Source organism: Lycium ferocissimum, chromosome 2, assembly GCF_029784015.1.
Source record: "Lycium ferocissimum isolate CSIRO_LF1 chromosome 2, AGI_CSIRO_Lferr_CH_V1, whole genome shotgun sequence".
Classification (NCBI taxonomy): domain Eukaryota; kingdom Viridiplantae; phylum Streptophyta; class Magnoliopsida; order Solanales; family Solanaceae; genus Lycium; species Lycium ferocissimum.
In genome coordinates, this window is record NC_081343.1 from 42,306,141 (window position 1) to 42,324,663 (window position 18,523).

The following is an 18,523-nucleotide window of genomic DNA, read 5'->3' on the forward strand; positions in this document are numbered from 1 at the left end:
CATCGGTGTATATAACTAATAAGAAAAAAGGGCAGCACAAAAAACATGTGAGAGGATTGCGAAATCATTAGTTTGATGATTTCCCTTTATTCAATAAACTTACTATTCCAGACTTGAGAGTTGATTAATCTTCATCATCTTTCATATAATGTGTACATCACTGCTCCAAAAATTTATGCGTTTTTCTCATACTCTCTGCATTCAATATCAGACTATAACTGATATTCATTGCCTTTAGACTTGCATGGATCCAGATTATGAGAAAATCGAAGGGACTGAGTCCCCTCCAATGTATAATCCTCCCTCTTCCCAACCCCCTAAACATATTTTTCAACCATGAAATTCAAAAAAATTTACTAGTATTTTTAAAATGAAGTATTTTTAAAATGAAGGTGGCAACTTAGTATACTCTTTATGTTATTTTCAGGTAGGTAAAATTTATTTTAAAAGAATTGAACAATCGGTACTCGAAGTACAACAAAATAAATTTACCACGTACAAACATTTCGAAACAAAATAAATTTACTACGTACAAACATTTCGACCTTGTATTCTGACTTCCTTTAATCCTTTCTCTTTTTTCTTTATTAAATTGAGGGATTTCCGATTAAATCCGAGAGAAAAGACCAAATAATTTTCCATCTTCTCGATTCGCATTAGGTACAGGTATGGACGAATTCGGTAGCTTGTTCATATTCTATATTTATATTAGAAAATCAATTAAATATGTACAAAATATTTTATTACTAACCTACTAACAAAAATAACTTTGAGTTTGATAGAACCATAAACTTCAAAACCCGACTTAACCGTCTCCTTCCCATAAATCGCAGGGCGTATTCATTTTTCCTTCTTTTTTTTTTTGGGCACAACTCCCTCTGTTCTCTCCATCTATATATACTTGTCGCTTTCAGAGCTTTAATTTTACAGAGCACACTCTCTGCAATACATATCCCTTCTCTACTACTCACTCGGCTGAAGGCCTAACTTCAAATAGAATGGCGGCGCTGAGAAACATGCGGAGTCTAGCTATTAATTTAAGTTTAGTGGCATTAGTCATCTTAGCAGTGGAGCCATATGGATCATTTGGCTCTAGCAGGGGAGTACCTTTTGACTTCAAAACCGATTATAATGGCAATGGCAATGGCATGTGCGCTTCTGCTGTCACTGTTCACGGTTATAAGTGCCAGGAATTTGAGGTAAATAATCACCTTTTCCTTTTTTCTCCCTCTATCGTACAACATTTTCTACGGCCACACCAATGAATTTCTATAAAATGTATAGTAGTAATGTGTTTCTATCTTGAAAATGTGTGACTACCGAGCACACTTTTAATATTTAATTATATTTTCAACACGTCCTTTACGTGCGGGCCTGATTGATTTTTCTTTATGAACCAAACACGTGAAAATTTTTTTTGATAATGGGTGACAATGAGATTCGATCCTAGACCTTTGGCCTGTTCAGATACCATCTTAAACTGTGTAACTATCTCATCTAAAAGCTAAACTGTCAGAAAGAGTACACTTTTAATATTTTAATTATGTTCTCAACATTCTGCATATCTCACCAGGTAACAACTGATGACGGCTACATCCTTAGCGTGCAAAGAATACCGGAAGGCCGTGTAGGAGGTGGTGGTGGGCCGAACAGGCAGCCAGTGTTGTTGCAGCACGGAGTTCTTGTGGTAAGTGCTTTAGCCTACTGCTCTAGTATTCGCTACTGTTACACGCGTGACTCTAAAGTACAGTCACTTTCTAATACTGTACACAAAATTCAAGCTTAGCGACGAGTGAGACTTGCTTAATTGATGCAACATTTTTACCTCTAATACGGATGTTGCAGCCTATAGGATTCAAGTTTTTACTGGAAGTTAATTGAAGGATCACTATTAGTCATAAAAAATTGAGGTTGATTTCAAATTTCTTGACTGCTTAGCCCTCTGGCCAGGAAAATTGGTTTAATTATTGTCTCACAAGTCATCTGCCTTAAGCAGGGGCCTTTCATAGTTCTATTACTCCAATTAAATTAGCAATTTGTTCATGTCTGCAAATTGTCAATTTAATTATTTATATCCATGGGGAAATGTACAAGGACAGTCAGAGGTGGTCTGCTGGACCTTGTCCCAGTATCTTTTATCTTCATTTTACATTTACGCGTAGGAGTACATTGAGTTTAAGGTAATCATGTTGCAAGATTAACAAAGAACATTCGGTTTTTCGTTTTCAATACTTCTCTTGACCATTAAGTTTGATCACTTTATTATATATACAATTCCCTTCATATCAGTTAAACTTGACAATTTTTCTTTTTAGTTCGTTAGAAAAAAGACCGTTTTGTAATTAAAAAATTATCTCATCTAAACTTCTCATATTTTTTAATCAGAAAAATCATACAAATATTATGAAATGTTAAAATAATAAATTTATAAGAAATTATCAATCATATAAATTTTTAGTCTTTCATTTCTTTTTTAAATTTATATACCTAATTCAAATTTTGCCACGTAACTTAAAACGGGGGAGTATCTACGTTCATTAGCTGGATCAATCTATTTTGGGCCCACCGTTAATCGATTAGGAAATGGAATCTTTCTCGTGAAGTTGAGTTTTAACGTCTTTCGTAGCATTGTCCCCACTGCTGATCCAAGAAATAGAAATTTTTACTTTGGACCCCAATTGTCCCATGCCCGAATCTTTTGACAACATGGATTTCTCTTTTTTTTTTTTTTTTTTTTTCCGACTTGTGTGAGCCGTGATTAACCTTACACTAGTATTCAGTGTACATAAAAGGATAAAGGACGCAGTCAGTGACCGAGGTGGAAGTCCCTACGCGAGTTCGACCGGACTCAATAATCCCTCCGTCTCAAAAAAATTATCTTAGTTGTTTGATATAGAGTTTAAGAAATAAAAGAAGACTTTTGTAATGTGTGGTACAAAATTAGCCTTAGATATTTGTGTCACTGTAAATCATCTCATAAAGTTAAATTGTTTATAAATATATAAATGGGTCAATCTTTTTGGGACAAACTAATAAGAAAAGTAAGACAATCCTTTTGGGACGGAGGAAGTAGCTTTTACTCAAACAATGTATTTGTGTTAAAAAAAATCATAAAATACGTACAAATATTTTAAAAAAAAAATCATAAAATACATACAAATATTAAATTTAGAACCCAATTATTACCGGTCTAAAACTCAGAACCCATAAAATTGAAATCCTGATTTCGCAATGCAGTATGCTGAATGCCTGAAGGAGAAACAAAGGGGCTAGAATGTGGTGAATGCAATACTTTTGAGCCTATTCAAAATGCCTCAAAGTTTGAAATGCTGGTAGCTTTTGCACGTAGAGAAGGCAAGATCCCTAATCTTGTCTCGGACCCAATCACATTACGTAAATGTCGCATAATTTAGTCAACCACGGAATCAGATGTTGGCTGTTTCTGTAGCTAATATTGTAGGCTATAGTACGCTCACGAGAAGGTAACTTACAAAAAGAATTGTATGTTTCTTATGCGGTGCCCACTACTTGCGCTGTGTACTACTACTACGTATGCTTGTGAATTCGCACAACTGGATACTATTTGCAGTGGTTATTAATTTTCTCATGATAATGGTCAACTAATTATCTCACCTTGATGAGGCAAAGCTACCACTACTCAACAAATATTATTCTTCCGTTTAAATTTGTTTGGTACTACACTGACATTTTCATTTAGTTAGAAATAAATCAAATTTTACCTCTTCATTGGAATGTCTTATTGCAGCCCGCTACTGAATTCAATACAAATTGTTTGATGCAAGGGCACTTGTACTGTTGTATAGGACATATTTAGGTTATGTGGTTTCTTTCAAGTACTCCTATTAAATTATGTCAAACAATTAAAATGGAAGAAGTACAACTCGCAACAAATTGAAGAATATTTCGATTCTAATTGAGTGCAACAGTGGATGAAGGAAGTAAAATGTGGTCACTGTTCTGCAGGATGGAGTAACATGGCTGCAGAATTCACCAGAACAATCACCAGCGATGATCTTGGCAGATAATGGCTTCGATGTCTGGATTTCTAATATCAGGGGAACCAGATACAGCCGTCGCCATGTAACTCTTGATCCTAACAGTCCGGTATCTCCTTCGGTCCTCCTCAATGAACTATACATTTTCTTAGTGCTTGCAAAACTGAAAAAAATTGAAAAAAAAGAAGACGACTAAACCAAATAAAAAATAGGGAGTGCCTAGTTCCTAAAGGGAAGAGATATATCAAGCTAACTAAATAGCTCTTAGTATACGTTTGGATATAGGTTTAGTTGAAATTTGAAAAAGAGTTTTTGAAGTTGAAGTTAGAAAATGGTATTTGGAGTTGAAATTGAATTTGGATATGCATTTTTCACTTGGAAAAAGTTAAAGTTTTGGGAGAAGAAAAAAAAATCACTGAAAAACTGGTCCAAACCAGTTTAACTCATCTTTACAAACTGCCCAAAAACTCAATACATTCTATAACCAAATGATTTTTTTTGGAAAGAAAGTTGAAAAATAGGAAAAACTCTTTAGGTCCAAACGGCTCCTTAGTCTTTAAAAGTTTTATTCATTCTGGTTTACAGGACTACTGGAATTGGACATGGGATGATCTTGTTGTCCATGACTTACCTGCTCTCCTTGGTCTTGTCTTTGAACAAACTGGGCAGAAAATTCACTACATAGGCCATTCAATGGTAAGCTTGAAAGAGAACAGAACAATAGTATCAATTGTTTGGTGGCAAAACATTTATATATCCTCCGGTACATGCTGTAAAGATCTTTAATCTGTCTATCTTCTGTATTAACAGGGTACTTTGATGGCTCTGGCATCCTTTTCAGAAGGGAAACAATTAGACAAGGTAAAGTCAGCAGCCTTACTCAGCCCAGTTGCTTACTTGAGCCATATGACCACTGCACTCGGTGTTGTTGCTGCTCGAGCCTTTGTTAGCGAGGTCCGTACAAAATCTAAACTTGCTTCTTTTATAGTAATATCTGTATATCTTTATATATTTCAAAGCTTAAGAGGAATATAAATATTTATGTTGTTTTAATGTCTGCAGATCACGACAATATTTGGTCTTGCGGAATTTAATCCAAGGGGGTAAAATACTTCACTCTACTTACAACTACTGTTCTGATTATGCTCTTTTTGTTCTTCCTTTTTTCTTTCTCCATTTTATTTTTCCAATTTACCTCAATTTTTGAGCTTTGTGGTAGTGAGCCTGTATCCGATTTTCTCAAGGCCTTATGTGCTCAAGCTGGGGTGGACTGTTATGACTTGATAACTGCACTTACTGGTACTAACCTGCCATAAAGTTAAAACGTTTTCTTCATTTACTGATGGAGTCATTTGTAATGATCACAAGTTCGGAGCTAAATAACTTCCCCGTATAAACATAGGGAAGAATTGCTGTCTAAATGCCTCCATAGTCGATCATTTCTTGAAGAACGAGCCCCAGTCTACGTCAACTAAAAACCTCGTACATTTGTCTCAGAGTAAGTACTACTAGTACTCAATAAGGCAAACGAGTAATATAACTGATCATAACACCAGCACACTATGTTCACTATTGATACCACTGAGAATCAACTTTTCTACTGCTACCTTGCAACTGTCTGAATTTCATGCAGCTGTTAGAGATGGCGTCTTGTCGAAATATGACTATGGGAGCAACGACTTCAATCAGGCGCACTATGGTGCAACCAAACCTCCGAGGTACAATTTGAACAACATCCCTCATGATCTGCCCCTCTTTCTCAGCTACGGAGGCCAAGATGCACTGTCCGATGTTCAAGATGTTGAGACATTACTTGATTATCTCAAGTTCCACAATGTAGACAAGCTGCATGTTCAGTATATCAAGGATTACGCTCATGCAGACTTCATCATCGGGATCACTGCTAAGGATATTGTTTATAACCAGATAATTTCATTTTTCAGAAATCAAGGATAAACACCCTTGCATCAGAGGGCGTGTGTCTGTATTAAAAGAATCACAACTATGGGAAAATCAAGGAATGGGGATAGTACTTTTTTTTCTTGCTGGTATTTTTAAAATCTTAGAGGTTTTTGTGTTTGTAAATGACACGAATACACTAATTTCCACCTGCAATCCCCCTATTTATGGAGGAAGATATATAGAAGAATGATCATATAACAACTATAAGCAGAACAATTTCTTTGTAAATGACTTCTCATATTTAAGTTGACCATGATTAAGTAAAACACTTCATTAGAACATATAAACTGTAGAAAGGGTTATGGACTATCACCTATAAATATGCTCAACTCTGAAAAACAAAGTCCAACTTCATATGCTTCTACCTCTTAACTAGATTAAGTGAATATTTGCAATTTATTATCAAGTAATCAATTATGACTTCGCTGTGCACTCCAAGCATTTGGTCTGTGGAATGATGAATATCTTGAATCCCCTTCCCCAAAATCTTTTATTCCAGTACTATTGAATAAAAAAAAATAAAATTTACACTATCAATATATATAACTTAAATTTCACTTGGTGGCAAATTGAGAAACGAAAAATATGATATACATGGTCATATAGATATCTAAAAGAGCATGCAACGCCCTCTTTGATTTCTTTCTTTATTTTGTATCTAAAAGTTTACTGGTTGCATTAATTTAAATTTACATCACGTAAAGCTCATTTAGAAAAAACGTTACAGATCAGAAATTTTATAATGGCCTTCTCTTTTTTTTCTTAATTATATTTATTATCTAAAAATTTACCTGCTAATTAATTTAAAGTTACACCGGGCAAAGCTTATTTACGAAAAAAGCTCTTCAATAGAAAGTTTTAATTCGAGACATATGTTTAAAGGGTCGTTTGGTTCGCAGACTAAATTATCTCAGGATTATAGTATTTGAACTAACTTATCCCACCGGGAAGATAGATAAAATAATCTCAAGTTTGGTAGAATGAGAAAAGACATCATTTAACCCTTGAACTTGGCACGAAAACTCAGTTTAGCAACTAAACTTAACTTGTATTTATTTACCCCCTTAACAACTTTCATCCCAATTATTTACCACCCTAAGAAAATAATACCACTCTCACAATGGGAGGTGCATTACACTCGCGCCACGTCATTGCCACATCATTGCTAATGGCGTCGTTGCCACGTCGTTGCCATGTCAAAAATGACTAACCCTTCATTTTTTGTTTTTCTTTTATTATTTTTCTTTCTTCTTCTTTCCTCCTTCTCTCTTTCTTCTTCTTTCTCCTCAACACCACCCCCCCGCCCCGCCGCCACACCTCCGCCACCGTTTCTTCCGCCGCCGCACCGCCGCCGCCAAGCAAAATAATCAATACTAAAAAATTACCAACCCTTCATTTTTTATTTTTCTCTTCCTTCTTCTTTCTCTCATCCTACCATAAACACCCATAAGAATAACACCCACAAGAACAACACCCACCATCACCCCACCAAATTTCACCCCATTTTTTTTCAAATTCGTCCAAATTGATTATTTTGGTTGTTATTGTTGGCTATTATTATTATTATTATTATTATTATTATTATTATTATTATTATTATTATTATTATTATCTTTTTTTGGTTTCTTGATTTTGATTTTTGTTTTCCATTTCTTCCATAATCATTATTCCATAACCACCACCATCTTCTTCTTCACAACCCCTCACCCCGCGGCCCACGACCCCGCCCCCACCCCTCCCCCACCATCTTCACAACCCCCACCCCGCCCACGTGCCCCGCCCCCTCCCCCACCACGCCACAGCCCCTCCCCCCACCCCGCCCGCCACCCCCCGCCCCTCCCCCACCACGCCACGCCCCTCCCCCACCATTTCGTCATCTTCACAACCCCCACCCCACTCCACGCCCCGCTCCCACCATCAATTCCTCTTTCTCTCTATATTCTCATCATTCTTTTTCATATTTTTTGGTTTCTTGATTTTGATTTTTGTTTTCTTTCAAAAATAAAATTATGAAATAATGATTATGGATGATTTTGAGAAGGAATGGGATGAAATTTGGTGGGGTGATGGTGGTGGTGGGTGTGAGTGTGGGTTAAAGATGTGGGTGTTGTTGTTATGGGTGGTTATGGTAGGATGAGGAGAAAAAGAAGAAGAAAGAGAAAAATAAAAAAGGAAAGGTGAAGAAGATGGTGGTGGGGGCGGGGTTGTGGGGTGAAGAAGGGGGGCGGGGCTGTGGGGTGGGGTGGGGTGGGGTGGAGAGAAAAATAATTAATTATTTTTTAATTATATATTATTTTTATTTTATTTTTAATTATATAATAATATATATCTATATATATCAGCGGGCCCACCTTTTCACTCTCTTAATTTTTTTTTTTACTTTTTTTTTTTGCCACGTCAGCTCTCAGGGTGGTAAATAATTGGGATGAAAGTTGTTAAGGGGGGTAAATAAATACAAGTTAAGTTTAGTTGCTAACCGAGTTTTCGTCTCAAGTTCAAGGGTTAAATGATGTCTTTTCTCAATAAAATAATCTCAAGTTTGATAGGATATCCAGGACTTAGGCTAGCATTAAAGACATACTGTGTTTGGTTGACAGTTATTCTCAGGGCCGGCTCAAGAGGCAAGCAAGTGAAGCACTTGCTTGAGGCCTGCCAAACCTTGGGGCCCTAAAATTGTTACTAATTATTTTTATGACTAAATTGTTTTTTGTTAATTAATATTGAATCTTGTATGTAAAAAATAAAACAATACAAACTTTTGAAATAAGAGAAATAGACTGAAACGGACAACTTAAAGGTGGAGATAATTAGCTTTTAAGTGTAAGGAAATATATAGAGTCCGGAGCCAAAATGGCTTGTTTTTGAAGCTAATAGCCCAAAATAGAATGCTTTTTTTCTTTTTTGAGAAAAGACATCATTTAACCCGAACTTCTAAGACGAAAACTCGCTTAGCAACTAAACTTAACTTGTATTTATTTACCCTCCTTAACAACTTTCATTCCAATTATTTACCACCCTGAGAGCTGACGTGGCAAAAAAAAAAAAAAGTAAAAAAAAATTAAGAGAGTGAAAAGGTGGCCCGTCGTATATATATAGATATATATTATTATATAATTAAAATAAAATAAAAATAATATATAATTAAAAAATAATTAATTATTTTTTCTCTCCACCCCACCCCACCCCACCCCACAGCCCCGCCCCCTCTTCTTCACCCCACAACCCCGCCCCCACCACCATCTTCTTCACCCTTCATTTTTTATTTTTCTCTTTCTTCTTCTTTCTCCTCATCCTACCATAACCACCCATAACAACAACACACACATCTTTAACCCACACTCACACTCCACCACCACCACCATCACCCCACCAAATTTCATCCCATTCCTTCTCAAAATCATCCATAATCATTATTTCATAATTTTATTTTTGAAAGAAAACAAAAATCAAAATCAAGAAACCAAAAATGGTAAGAAAAGAATGATGAGAATATAGAGAGAAAGAGGAATTGGTGGTGGGGCGGGGCCGTGGAGTGGCGTGGGGTGGGAAGATGACGAAATGGTGGGAGGGAGGCCGTGGCGTGGTGGGGGAGGGGGGCGGGGGGCGGCGGGGGGTGGGGGGGTTGAAGAAGACGAAATGGTGGGGGAGGGGCACGTGGGGCGGGGCGTGGTCGGGTGGGGGTTGTGAAGAAGAAGATGGTGGTGGTTATGGAATAATGATTATGGAAGAAATGGAAAACAAAAATCAAAATCAAGAAATCAAAAAATGGTAATAATAATAATAGCCAACAATAACAACCACAATAATCAATTTGGACGAATTTGAAAAGAAATGGGATGAAATTTGGTGGGAGTGATGGTGGGTGTTGTTCTTATGGGTGTTATTCTTATGGGTGTTTATGGTAGGATGAGGAGAAAGAAGAAAGAGAAAAATAAAAAATGAAGGGTTGGTAATTTTTTTTAGTATTGATTATTTTGCTTGGCGGCGGGCGGCGTGCGGCAGGCGGGCGGCGGTGGCGGAGGTGTGGCGGCGCGGGGCGGGGGGGGGGGGGGGGGTGGTGTTGAGGAGAAAGAAGAAGAAAGAGAGAAGGAGAAGAAGAAAGAGAAAAAAATAATAAAAGAAAAATAAAAAATGAAGGGTTAGTCATTTTTGACATGGCAACGATGTGGCAATGACGTGGCGCGAGTGTAATGCACCTCCCATTGTGAGAGTGGTATTATTTTCTTAGGGTGGTAAATAATTGGGATGAAAGTTGTTAAGGGGGGTAAATAAATACAAGTTAAGTTTAGTTCTTTAACCGAGTTTTCTTGCGAAGTTCGAGGTTAAATGATGTCTTTTCTCTTTTTTTTTTTAATACCAAAATGTGTATTTCGTTGGTTATCCAACAAAATACCCATGACACTGTTTGCATTTCGCTACATCTGTAGCGAAATTTAACAAATAATTTTTTTTTTTTTTTTTTTTTTTTGGTATTTCGTGGTACTACCAACGAAATAGGGAATTTTTTTTTCCTTGGTAAAAAAAACAAATTAATTTTTTTTTTATTTCGTTCATACAAAAAACGAAATATGAAAATATAATTTTTTTTTTGTATTTCGTGGGACTACCAACGAAATAGGATAAATTTTTTTTTTTTTTTTTTTTGTATTTCGTTGGTAAAAAAAATGAATTAAATATTTTTTTTTATTTCGTTCGTACAAAAAACGAAATATGAAAATATAATTTATTTTTTTGTTTTTGTGCATTTCGTTGGACTACCAACGAAATGCACTAATTTTTTTTTTATTTCGTTTATAAAAAAACGAAATAAATATATTTTTTTATTTCGTTTATACAAAAACGAAATAGGAAAATATATATATAATTTTTTTTTGTATTTCGTTGGTATATGAACGAAATAGGATAATTTTTTTTTTTTTTTTTGTATTTCGTTTATATAAAAACGAAATAGGAAAATAATTTTTTTTTTTTTTTTTTTTGCATTTCGTTTATATTCATCGTATTCGATTATCTAAATCTCAAACTAACTAACTTCATTAATGTCTAAAAAACCTTTTTTCAGCGGATGGTTTTAAAAAAAAAACATAAAGGAGAGGGGAGTTGGACTACGACGCTGTGAACTGTGGTGCTTGGACTACGACGCTCTCAGATGGGAGGGGGGAAATCACTCACTCGATAATGAAGATGGATGAGATCGAGAGGAAGATGAAGATGAAGATGAATACGATAGCATTAGCGTCGTTCCTGAGACTGACGAAGATTAGAATATTTACATTAATAAGATATCGTTTATATTTTTAATGAAGTCGGATTTATTTACTTGAAATTCAAATTGAAATAACATTGAAAAATGAAAAAGGTACAAATACAACACTTAACTAGCCGACATAACAACGAGAAAATGCTTATGGAAAATCATCTTCATCGGACATTTCGCGATCGAGTTCCAATCGTGGGTAACATATAACCCCAATCGTGTCCCTCCAAACAAAACCATCCCAAACGCATCCTATTATTTTCTTCACGAATGCGGTTCAAAGCAAGATTCAATTCTTGGGGTGATGTGAGCGGCATGCCTATTGCACGGCGTTTTGGACGATGTAGGCCACGACTTCTTAAATCGGTCTCAATATTATGAGCTTCATCCAGGCGGTAGTTCCATTCTCTCCTCATCTTGCTAATGTATTGTCTATTGTAGCGCTCGCTCGGATTAAGCGAGTACTCAAATTCACGTTCCAAAACCCATTTCCTACCCATTGACTCAAAAATGTCACCTGGTGATATGTCATTGGGCGCGTTGCCGAAGAATGAATTCCACGATGACATTTTGAAAGAGTTTGTTTTAGCGTGCGAGATGAATGAGGTATTATGGAAGACTATTTATAGAAAAATACATGGTGCGTAAAGGTCTAAACCCCACATGCAATTTTCATATTTATTAAAAAAACAATTCATATAGAAGTCTAATTAGTCAGAAAAACACCATAATTCATATTGACGGAATATATGTCGCTATAATAAGTCATATATAAGTCTAAATAGTCATAGATACACAATAAATTTTTTTGTTCATTTCTTGGTTCAATCGGTTTTGTGGACGAGCATTGAATAGTTGTCAAAATAATATCTTTTACATTTCGTGACTTAATTTGCGAAATTTTTTACTTTTCTCCGTTTATAAATATTGTCCTATCTTTACCTATGATATATCCTTCGTCTTTCAATTTTCTTTTATCCATCTCATATCTTTCATCTATTGTTTTTCTCTTATCTGTTTCATATCCTTCAACTTTTATTTTTTCTCTCATATATTTCATAAAAGATGACGGAAACTCATGTTAAAGTGTATTTATTTTGGGGTGATGAAGTTGTGTATGAAGCGAGGTGACCATTCGATACGACATATGGAGCCATGTCCGAAAATAGGGCAAATGTTTCCAATTTCCCTAAAATATGATCGTCTATAATGCGTCTTAAGGAGTAAAATGTTCGTAAATGATCCCGAACTATCGGTGGTTATAATCGACGATGTCCAAGTTCATTTACAGTCGATGGTTCACCAATTTATGGTGAGATGCCAATTACGGACGATGAATCTTTATCGTCATTTCTTCGTTGTCCTGAGATTTTTAAAAATCACATATGCATAGCGGCGCTTGACATGTATGCTATAGTTCAACGCTGGGTCGAAGTACCGACCGACAATGAGTTCGATTTTAGAGGTACTACCTATCTCCCAAGTTTGAATATTGGTTTTCAAGAATGTAGTTCAACAACAAATAATTGTAGGATATTGGTAGTCGGTAAAATGATACAACTAATTATGGCAAAAAGAATGATGGTATGGCATTCAACGCACGATCATAACTTTGATTTGGACAGAATCGTGACACATGGTATGTAAATGGACCAAGTAATGCATTTAGTTGCATAATTTGAATTGTAATGTATGACACCCTTCACATCCTGGTCCAAGTGAATTGGACAGTGATAGGTAAATATAATAATATTTTATTCACTTTATTCATGGATTGTATAATTGTGTTTGACTTGTATAGGGACAATAGCTTTCAATTTTTTTTAAGAAACTTGTCAGAAGCATTGTTGCAGTTATCCTTTCCAAGTTAGAAGCTAAAAAACAAGCTAGTGAATAGCTTTCAATTTTTTTTTGACTTGGAAGAAGCATTGTTGCACTTTTATATTTCGTTGCATACTTTGCGAAATGCAAAGCTAAAAAATTGGTGGAAACGAATTTCTTTGTTTATTGTTTTTATAGGGACAATAGCTTTCAATTTTTTTTAAGAATCTTGTCGAAGTTATTGTTGCTTCCTTTCCAAGTCGGTTAAAAAATGAAGCTAGTGAATAACTTTCAATTTTTTTTTTTTTGACTTGGAAGAAGCATTGTTACATTTTATATTTCGTTGCATACTTTGCGAAATGCAAAGCTAAAAATTGAAACGGATCATTGATTTCTTTTCTTTATACAGGGACAATTGAGTTCCAATTCGTCATGGACTTGTCAAATCTAAGCTTTTATATTTTGTTGCTGACCTTGCGAAATGCAGAGATAAAAAATTATCAGAAGCTAGTCAATAGCTTTCAATTTATTTATTTTTTGACTTGGAAACGGATTCCTTTTCTTTTTACATGGACAAGTCAATAGTTTTCAATTTTTTTTAAGAATCTTGTCAGAAGCATTGTTGCAGTTATCCTTTCCAAGTCAGAAGCTAAAAAAGAAGCTAGTCAATAGCTTTTAATTTTTTTTTGACTTGCATTGTTGTGCTTTTATATTTCGTTGCATAGTTTGCGAAATGCAAAGCTAAAAAATTGATTTTCTTTTTTTATATTTCGTTGCATACTTTGCACTTTTGTATACGTTGCATACGGAAGCTAAGCTTTTATATTTTGCTGCTGACTTTCTCCATTCTCCATTCTCCCTTCTTCCTCTACCTCCATTCTTCCTCTTCTTCTGTTCTTCATTCTTTTCTTCTTTTTCTACTAATTCTATCACAAGGATTCCTCAACTTTTGCTCTATAATCTTCTTCAAATTGAGGTAATTTATTAATTTTTTAAGTTTTTACATATATTTAGTCATTATAAATTAGTTCACATTTATTTTTTTGATTTATTTATATCTTATACTTAGTGTAGTAGACTATAATAAAGAAAACAAAAGTTACAAGTTTAATTAATCAATAGTTGGTAATTTCCGGATTGCGTTGCTTCAGTTAAAAAAAAGCTTTAAAAAATGTTAGTAGAGTTTATTGGTCAACGACCTACAATTAAAATACTAAAAAGATCGTCGAAGTTACTGATTAAAAAGGTATAAATTTATATTATAAAATGTTCTTTTAGTTAGTCATTTTCATAGAACAACGCTTAAAAAAAGATGAAGAAATTGTGAGGAAAGTAAGATTGGTTAAATATAACATAAAGATATTTGTATCATTTGTTGGGTCATTTTCTATGTTCAAATTGTGACTAGTCGTTGGAGATTATTTTCTGTTGATAAGCATGAAGAATTTTTACTTTTCAAATTAAAAGTATAAGATCAAGAAACTGTGAGGAAGTTGGACTTGTTTATGAAGCTAATAGACAAAAATAGCATGACCTTTTTTTTTTTAATACCAAAATGGGTATTTCGTTGGATAACTAACGAAATACTGTTCCGATCCGGTAAAAAAAAATTAACTGTCCTTGCATCCCCTCTCCAGTCATATGGTTTGTTTTAAATAGAAAAGAAGTAGTTATATGTAAGATGAATACTATTATGGCAATTAATTATGAGCTTAACCAAAAGTTTAATTACATTTCGTTGACCACATAGGGAACTGCAATTATTTTTTGACAGTTGTACTCTTATTAATTTTTTTTCTTTTCTCACGTGATAATATATCTTATAGTTTGACCTTTGTTGACTTTCCTATTGAATATATAGTAAACAATTGTGTAAGGTGTTGTCGTAAGGTGTTGGTGTTGCAATATTATAGATATGGATCGCCCCCAAAGTGTGGATTTATTAACACTCCAAAGCATCAATCCCGGTGTGCGGAATATATTTAACTATACGTCGTGCGAATCATGAATTACGGAATCACGTGAGGCAATACCCTTTACATAATCGCATCCTTAATTACTTTAGAGGTGTGGATTTGGGGGAGTTTTAGTAGTAGGTAATGTGCGGTATGATGAAGGAATCATCCTTTTCACTTATTGAGAGATGGCGTCCGAGAATACATTTCATATGCGGATCCGAATGTGCCATCATTCAACCGTAGGATGTCGAGGTGTTATATGGCATTCCCGTGGATAGCCACCCATTAGTGCGAGGTAATGTTAAAAATATAACTAAATCGGATGGCGGGAATTGATGTACGACCTTCTTTTAATTGGTTGCCGGAGAAGAAGCAATTATAGGTAATAGCAATAACACAATTATCTAATCATTTGAAACCTTGATTGCCTATTGAATGTTATTATTAATGAACACACACCGACGAGGTTACAAAAAGGGTCGGGGTTGTACCTGCTTTGGTTGATTGGTGGCACTATATTCCCTGATAATTCTGGTTCAAAGCTTAGTTTACACTTTTTGCTTGACATAATAGACCTTGATGCAATAGGCGGTAAAGCTTGGGGAGCAGCAGCATTATCATACTTGTACAGTTGTCTATGCCGTGCTTCGATGGCTAATAGCCGTGATGTTTGTGGATTTATTGCTTTGTTACAGGTACGTGAATTTCAATATTATATTACTCTACTTCAATAGAAATAAGAGATCAAGCAGCATTCTTATAACCACCATTACCCAAATTTTGAAAAATGAAATTAGGAACCGAAAGTTGAGCTTTATTATAAACACTAAATGTACCACTATATATAATGCAATCTGGATTATTAATATTTGTGTATATATGTAAATGTCAGCTAACCATATTTCCTTGAGTTATCACGCTAACAATTTAAAAGTATTGCTTGATACACGTTTATATAGTCAACTTCTCTGCTATCTTTTAAATAATATTTTAGATTTTCTAGTGTTATAATTTGTATAATAAATCATTAAAAATTATAATATTGTCGAATGGCTTGCACGACAATATTAGCGCATTATCGGAACCCAACCATAACAACACAATTTTCATGTGTATTTTATTTAATTCAAAAAATATTTATATATTTAAATTTACTTATACAGGTTTGGGCTTGGGAGCGAATAATCCCGATGCAGCCATTACTTCGTCCTCCAAGAGTAAACGAACGAGATATTGTATTTGCGCAGAAGTGGACTCGTCGTGGAGTTCGTGAAAGCGAGGCACGAGCTGTGCTAGTAGTTTGTAGGGATGTTTTAGACAACCTAACTGATGATCAGGTATTTTTCCTTTTAAATTTTTTTGATAAGAAATGTGAAAAATATAACAACAATAGAGTTTTTATAGATTTGTTCATTTTTTGCTAACTCGTATTGTGATAATGGGTTGATTTTGTTTTAATTTGTTATAGCTAATTTGCTACAACTTGCTACTGATTGTGATATTTTTTATTAGCTTTTCTTCTTTTAGCATAATTAGTATTTTATTTTGTTTTTATTTCCATCAAAATCCATTATGGAATTTTCAAGTTAGCATGTTCTTGTTATGCTTTGGAACTGAATAAAAAAGAAAGTGCTCCTAGCAAGGATTTGGTCATGATACGCTTTCTACTATTGAGTATTTTTGATTCTTCATTTGCACGGTTTGGAAATGATGAAATTTTGTGTATTTAGAAGGAAGGAAATTGCTTGAATGTTCTAATCTTTACTTAACTGAAAATGCATAATGGATGTTTGTTGTAATGAGAAAATGTATAATTTGTCTTATAAATTATAAATGACTGTATAATATTTTTGCTATCATAGTTTGTGTGGGAGCCTTATACAAAGGCCATCAATGATGGACTTCCGGAGTGGTGCCGACGTGGTCAAGACATTTGGATGGCGCAGTTGCCACTCATTTGTGGGATCTACCGAGAGTGGCACATGGTGGGTCGGGTCAACCGACAATTTGGTAGGGAGCAGTCTGTTCCCGGACCACTCCCCCCACATAGACCATTTCATTTTTCACTGGACAAGCGATTTACGATAAGTCAGGAGATGGGGGAAAAATTTGAGGAAGCTGAATATTTGTGGGAACGCCGTCGGGAACTAATAGTTGAAGCACCACATGCTACTGTAGCTCCCGGACCGGATTCTGAATATTTTAAATGGTACCGGAGGTACTCCCGCACTTTGATAGGAAATCCAGAACGTACCGTGGATAGGGGATACCAACACCTCGCAGGGAGGCACGAAGCACTGGTACGTAACTTTTGGTGCATGTCAAGTTAAATAGACAGTTAATGATGTACTATATAGTTTTCTAACATTTGAGTAGAAACAAAATTACTGCTAGTACTAATTAATATATCTTGAAAAATAGTCTAAGAATTTGACTTACTACAGATCTCATCCAATGCCATTATTCAGGCAAATTTACCATGATTCTCTTAACCTAGGTGCTTCAATTTTTATACTTTATCTCTTTCGTTATTTAGCAAAAAGAATGTATAATAATACATTGACCATGATTATGAAAGTAATTTAATTATATTTTCTAACTAAATCATCATATAAAGGATTTGGAACCGATTTACATACAAATACATGTGTATCATATGTATTAAATATTATAGTAATATTAATAACTATACGTATATGATACATATTAATTTCTTTTTGCCAATAAATGACTTTCTTACGTCACTGTTTGTTATATATTTTTTTGTAGGCGCGTGGAATTCATGGAGTTAGACATTTGGCTTACAGTGTTCAGGAAGATCCGTCAGAGTGGCCTTTAGATTCTCAGGGTATGAATGCATTGATGCAAAGGTTTATTAACATGTCGATCGAGTCTTTTAATGCACCGCAATGGGGACGAGGTTGACATTTGATCCCGATTACATACCACCAAAGAGCCATGTGGCACCGCCTAAGTTGCCAACTGGTCGTCGGGATCGTGCAAATGTACGTCGTGCTGGTAACCCACGGGGTCGAGGTCAGGTGGCGCACCAGCTTGTTGATGACGATCAAGTTGATGATCTAGAGCCACACCCAAGTACGGATCATTCATTTGATTTTTCCGGCCCATCTATGACTGCTTCGTATCATCCACCTACGAATTTACCCACCCCATATCACCCATCTAGTCCACATTACCCACATACGAATTTACCTAGCCCATATTATCCGTCGATGGAATTTTCCGACCCATCTATGACCGCCCGTAAGCTCCATGTCACTCATCTATGGATATACATAGCTCCCACTATCCGACCATGGATATATCTGGCCCATCTATGATTCGGTCTGAGGCTCCATATAACTCGTCTAATATGGTCACTCCACAAGCATCATCACAATTAAAAGGTTTCACCCCATTTAGCAATTCCTCACAACCTTGGAGCCAACAGGCTTTGGACAACCTCCTTTTCCAAGTTCCTCAGACTAGTACCTCATCCCGACCTCCAG

General features: G+C 35.3%; 2 protein-coding genes across 3 annotated transcripts; both read left to right on the forward strand.

Moving 5' to 3' along the window:
- The first annotated feature begins 678 nt into the window (after positions 1-678).
- Positions 679-6,206, forward strand: LOC132038211 (triacylglycerol lipase 2-like). 2 transcript variants are annotated; one of them, XM_059428923.1, is made up of 9 exons: positions 679-1,199; positions 1,574-1,687; positions 3,985-4,101; positions 4,602-4,712; positions 4,827-4,970; positions 5,079-5,119; positions 5,236-5,315; positions 5,419-5,514; positions 5,650-6,206. In XM_059428923.1, exons 1-9 carry the CDS (start codon positions 999-1,001, stop codon positions 5,970-5,972), a joined length of 1,227 nt encoding a protein of 408 aa, XP_059284906.1. In that variant the 5' UTR covers positions 679-998; the 3' UTR covers positions 5,973-6,206. The 2 variants fall into 2 exon arrangements, with proteins under 2 accessions (XP_059284906.1, XP_059284901.1); XM_059428918.1 differs by having other exon boundaries at positions 691-1,199; positions 3,985-4,125.
- Positions 6,207-15,503: 9,297 nt separating this feature from the next.
- On the forward strand, positions 15,504-16,490 carry LOC132048068 (uncharacterized). The gene is made up of 2 exons (XM_059439006.1): positions 15,504-15,709; positions 16,178-16,490. Exons 1-2 carry the CDS (start codon positions 15,665-15,667, stop codon positions 16,436-16,438), a joined length of 306 nt encoding a protein of 101 aa, XP_059294989.1. The 5' UTR covers positions 15,504-15,664; the 3' UTR covers positions 16,439-16,490.
- Positions 16,491-18,523: the final 2,033 nt, after the last annotated feature.

Coding starts and splice junctions, on each gene's coding strand:
- LOC132038211 (XM_059428918.1), top strand. CDS start 999: ATGGCGGCGCTGAGAAACATGCGGAGTCTAGCTATTAATTTAAGTTTA. Junction 1,688..3,984: donor TGCAGCACGGAGTTCTTGTG/GTAAGTGCTTTA, acceptor ACTGTTCTGCAG/GATGGAGTAACATGGCTGCA. Junction 5,515..5,649: donor CCTCGTACATTTGTCTCAGA/GTAAGTACTACT, acceptor AATTTCATGCAG/CTGTTAGAGATGGCGTCTTG.
- LOC132048068 (XM_059439006.1), top strand. CDS start 15,665: ATGGCTAATAGCCGTGATGTTTGTGGATTTATTGCTTTGTTACAG. Junction 15,710..16,177: donor GATTTATTGCTTTGTTACAG/GTACGTGAATTT, acceptor TTACTTATACAG/GTTTGGGCTTGGGAGCGAAT.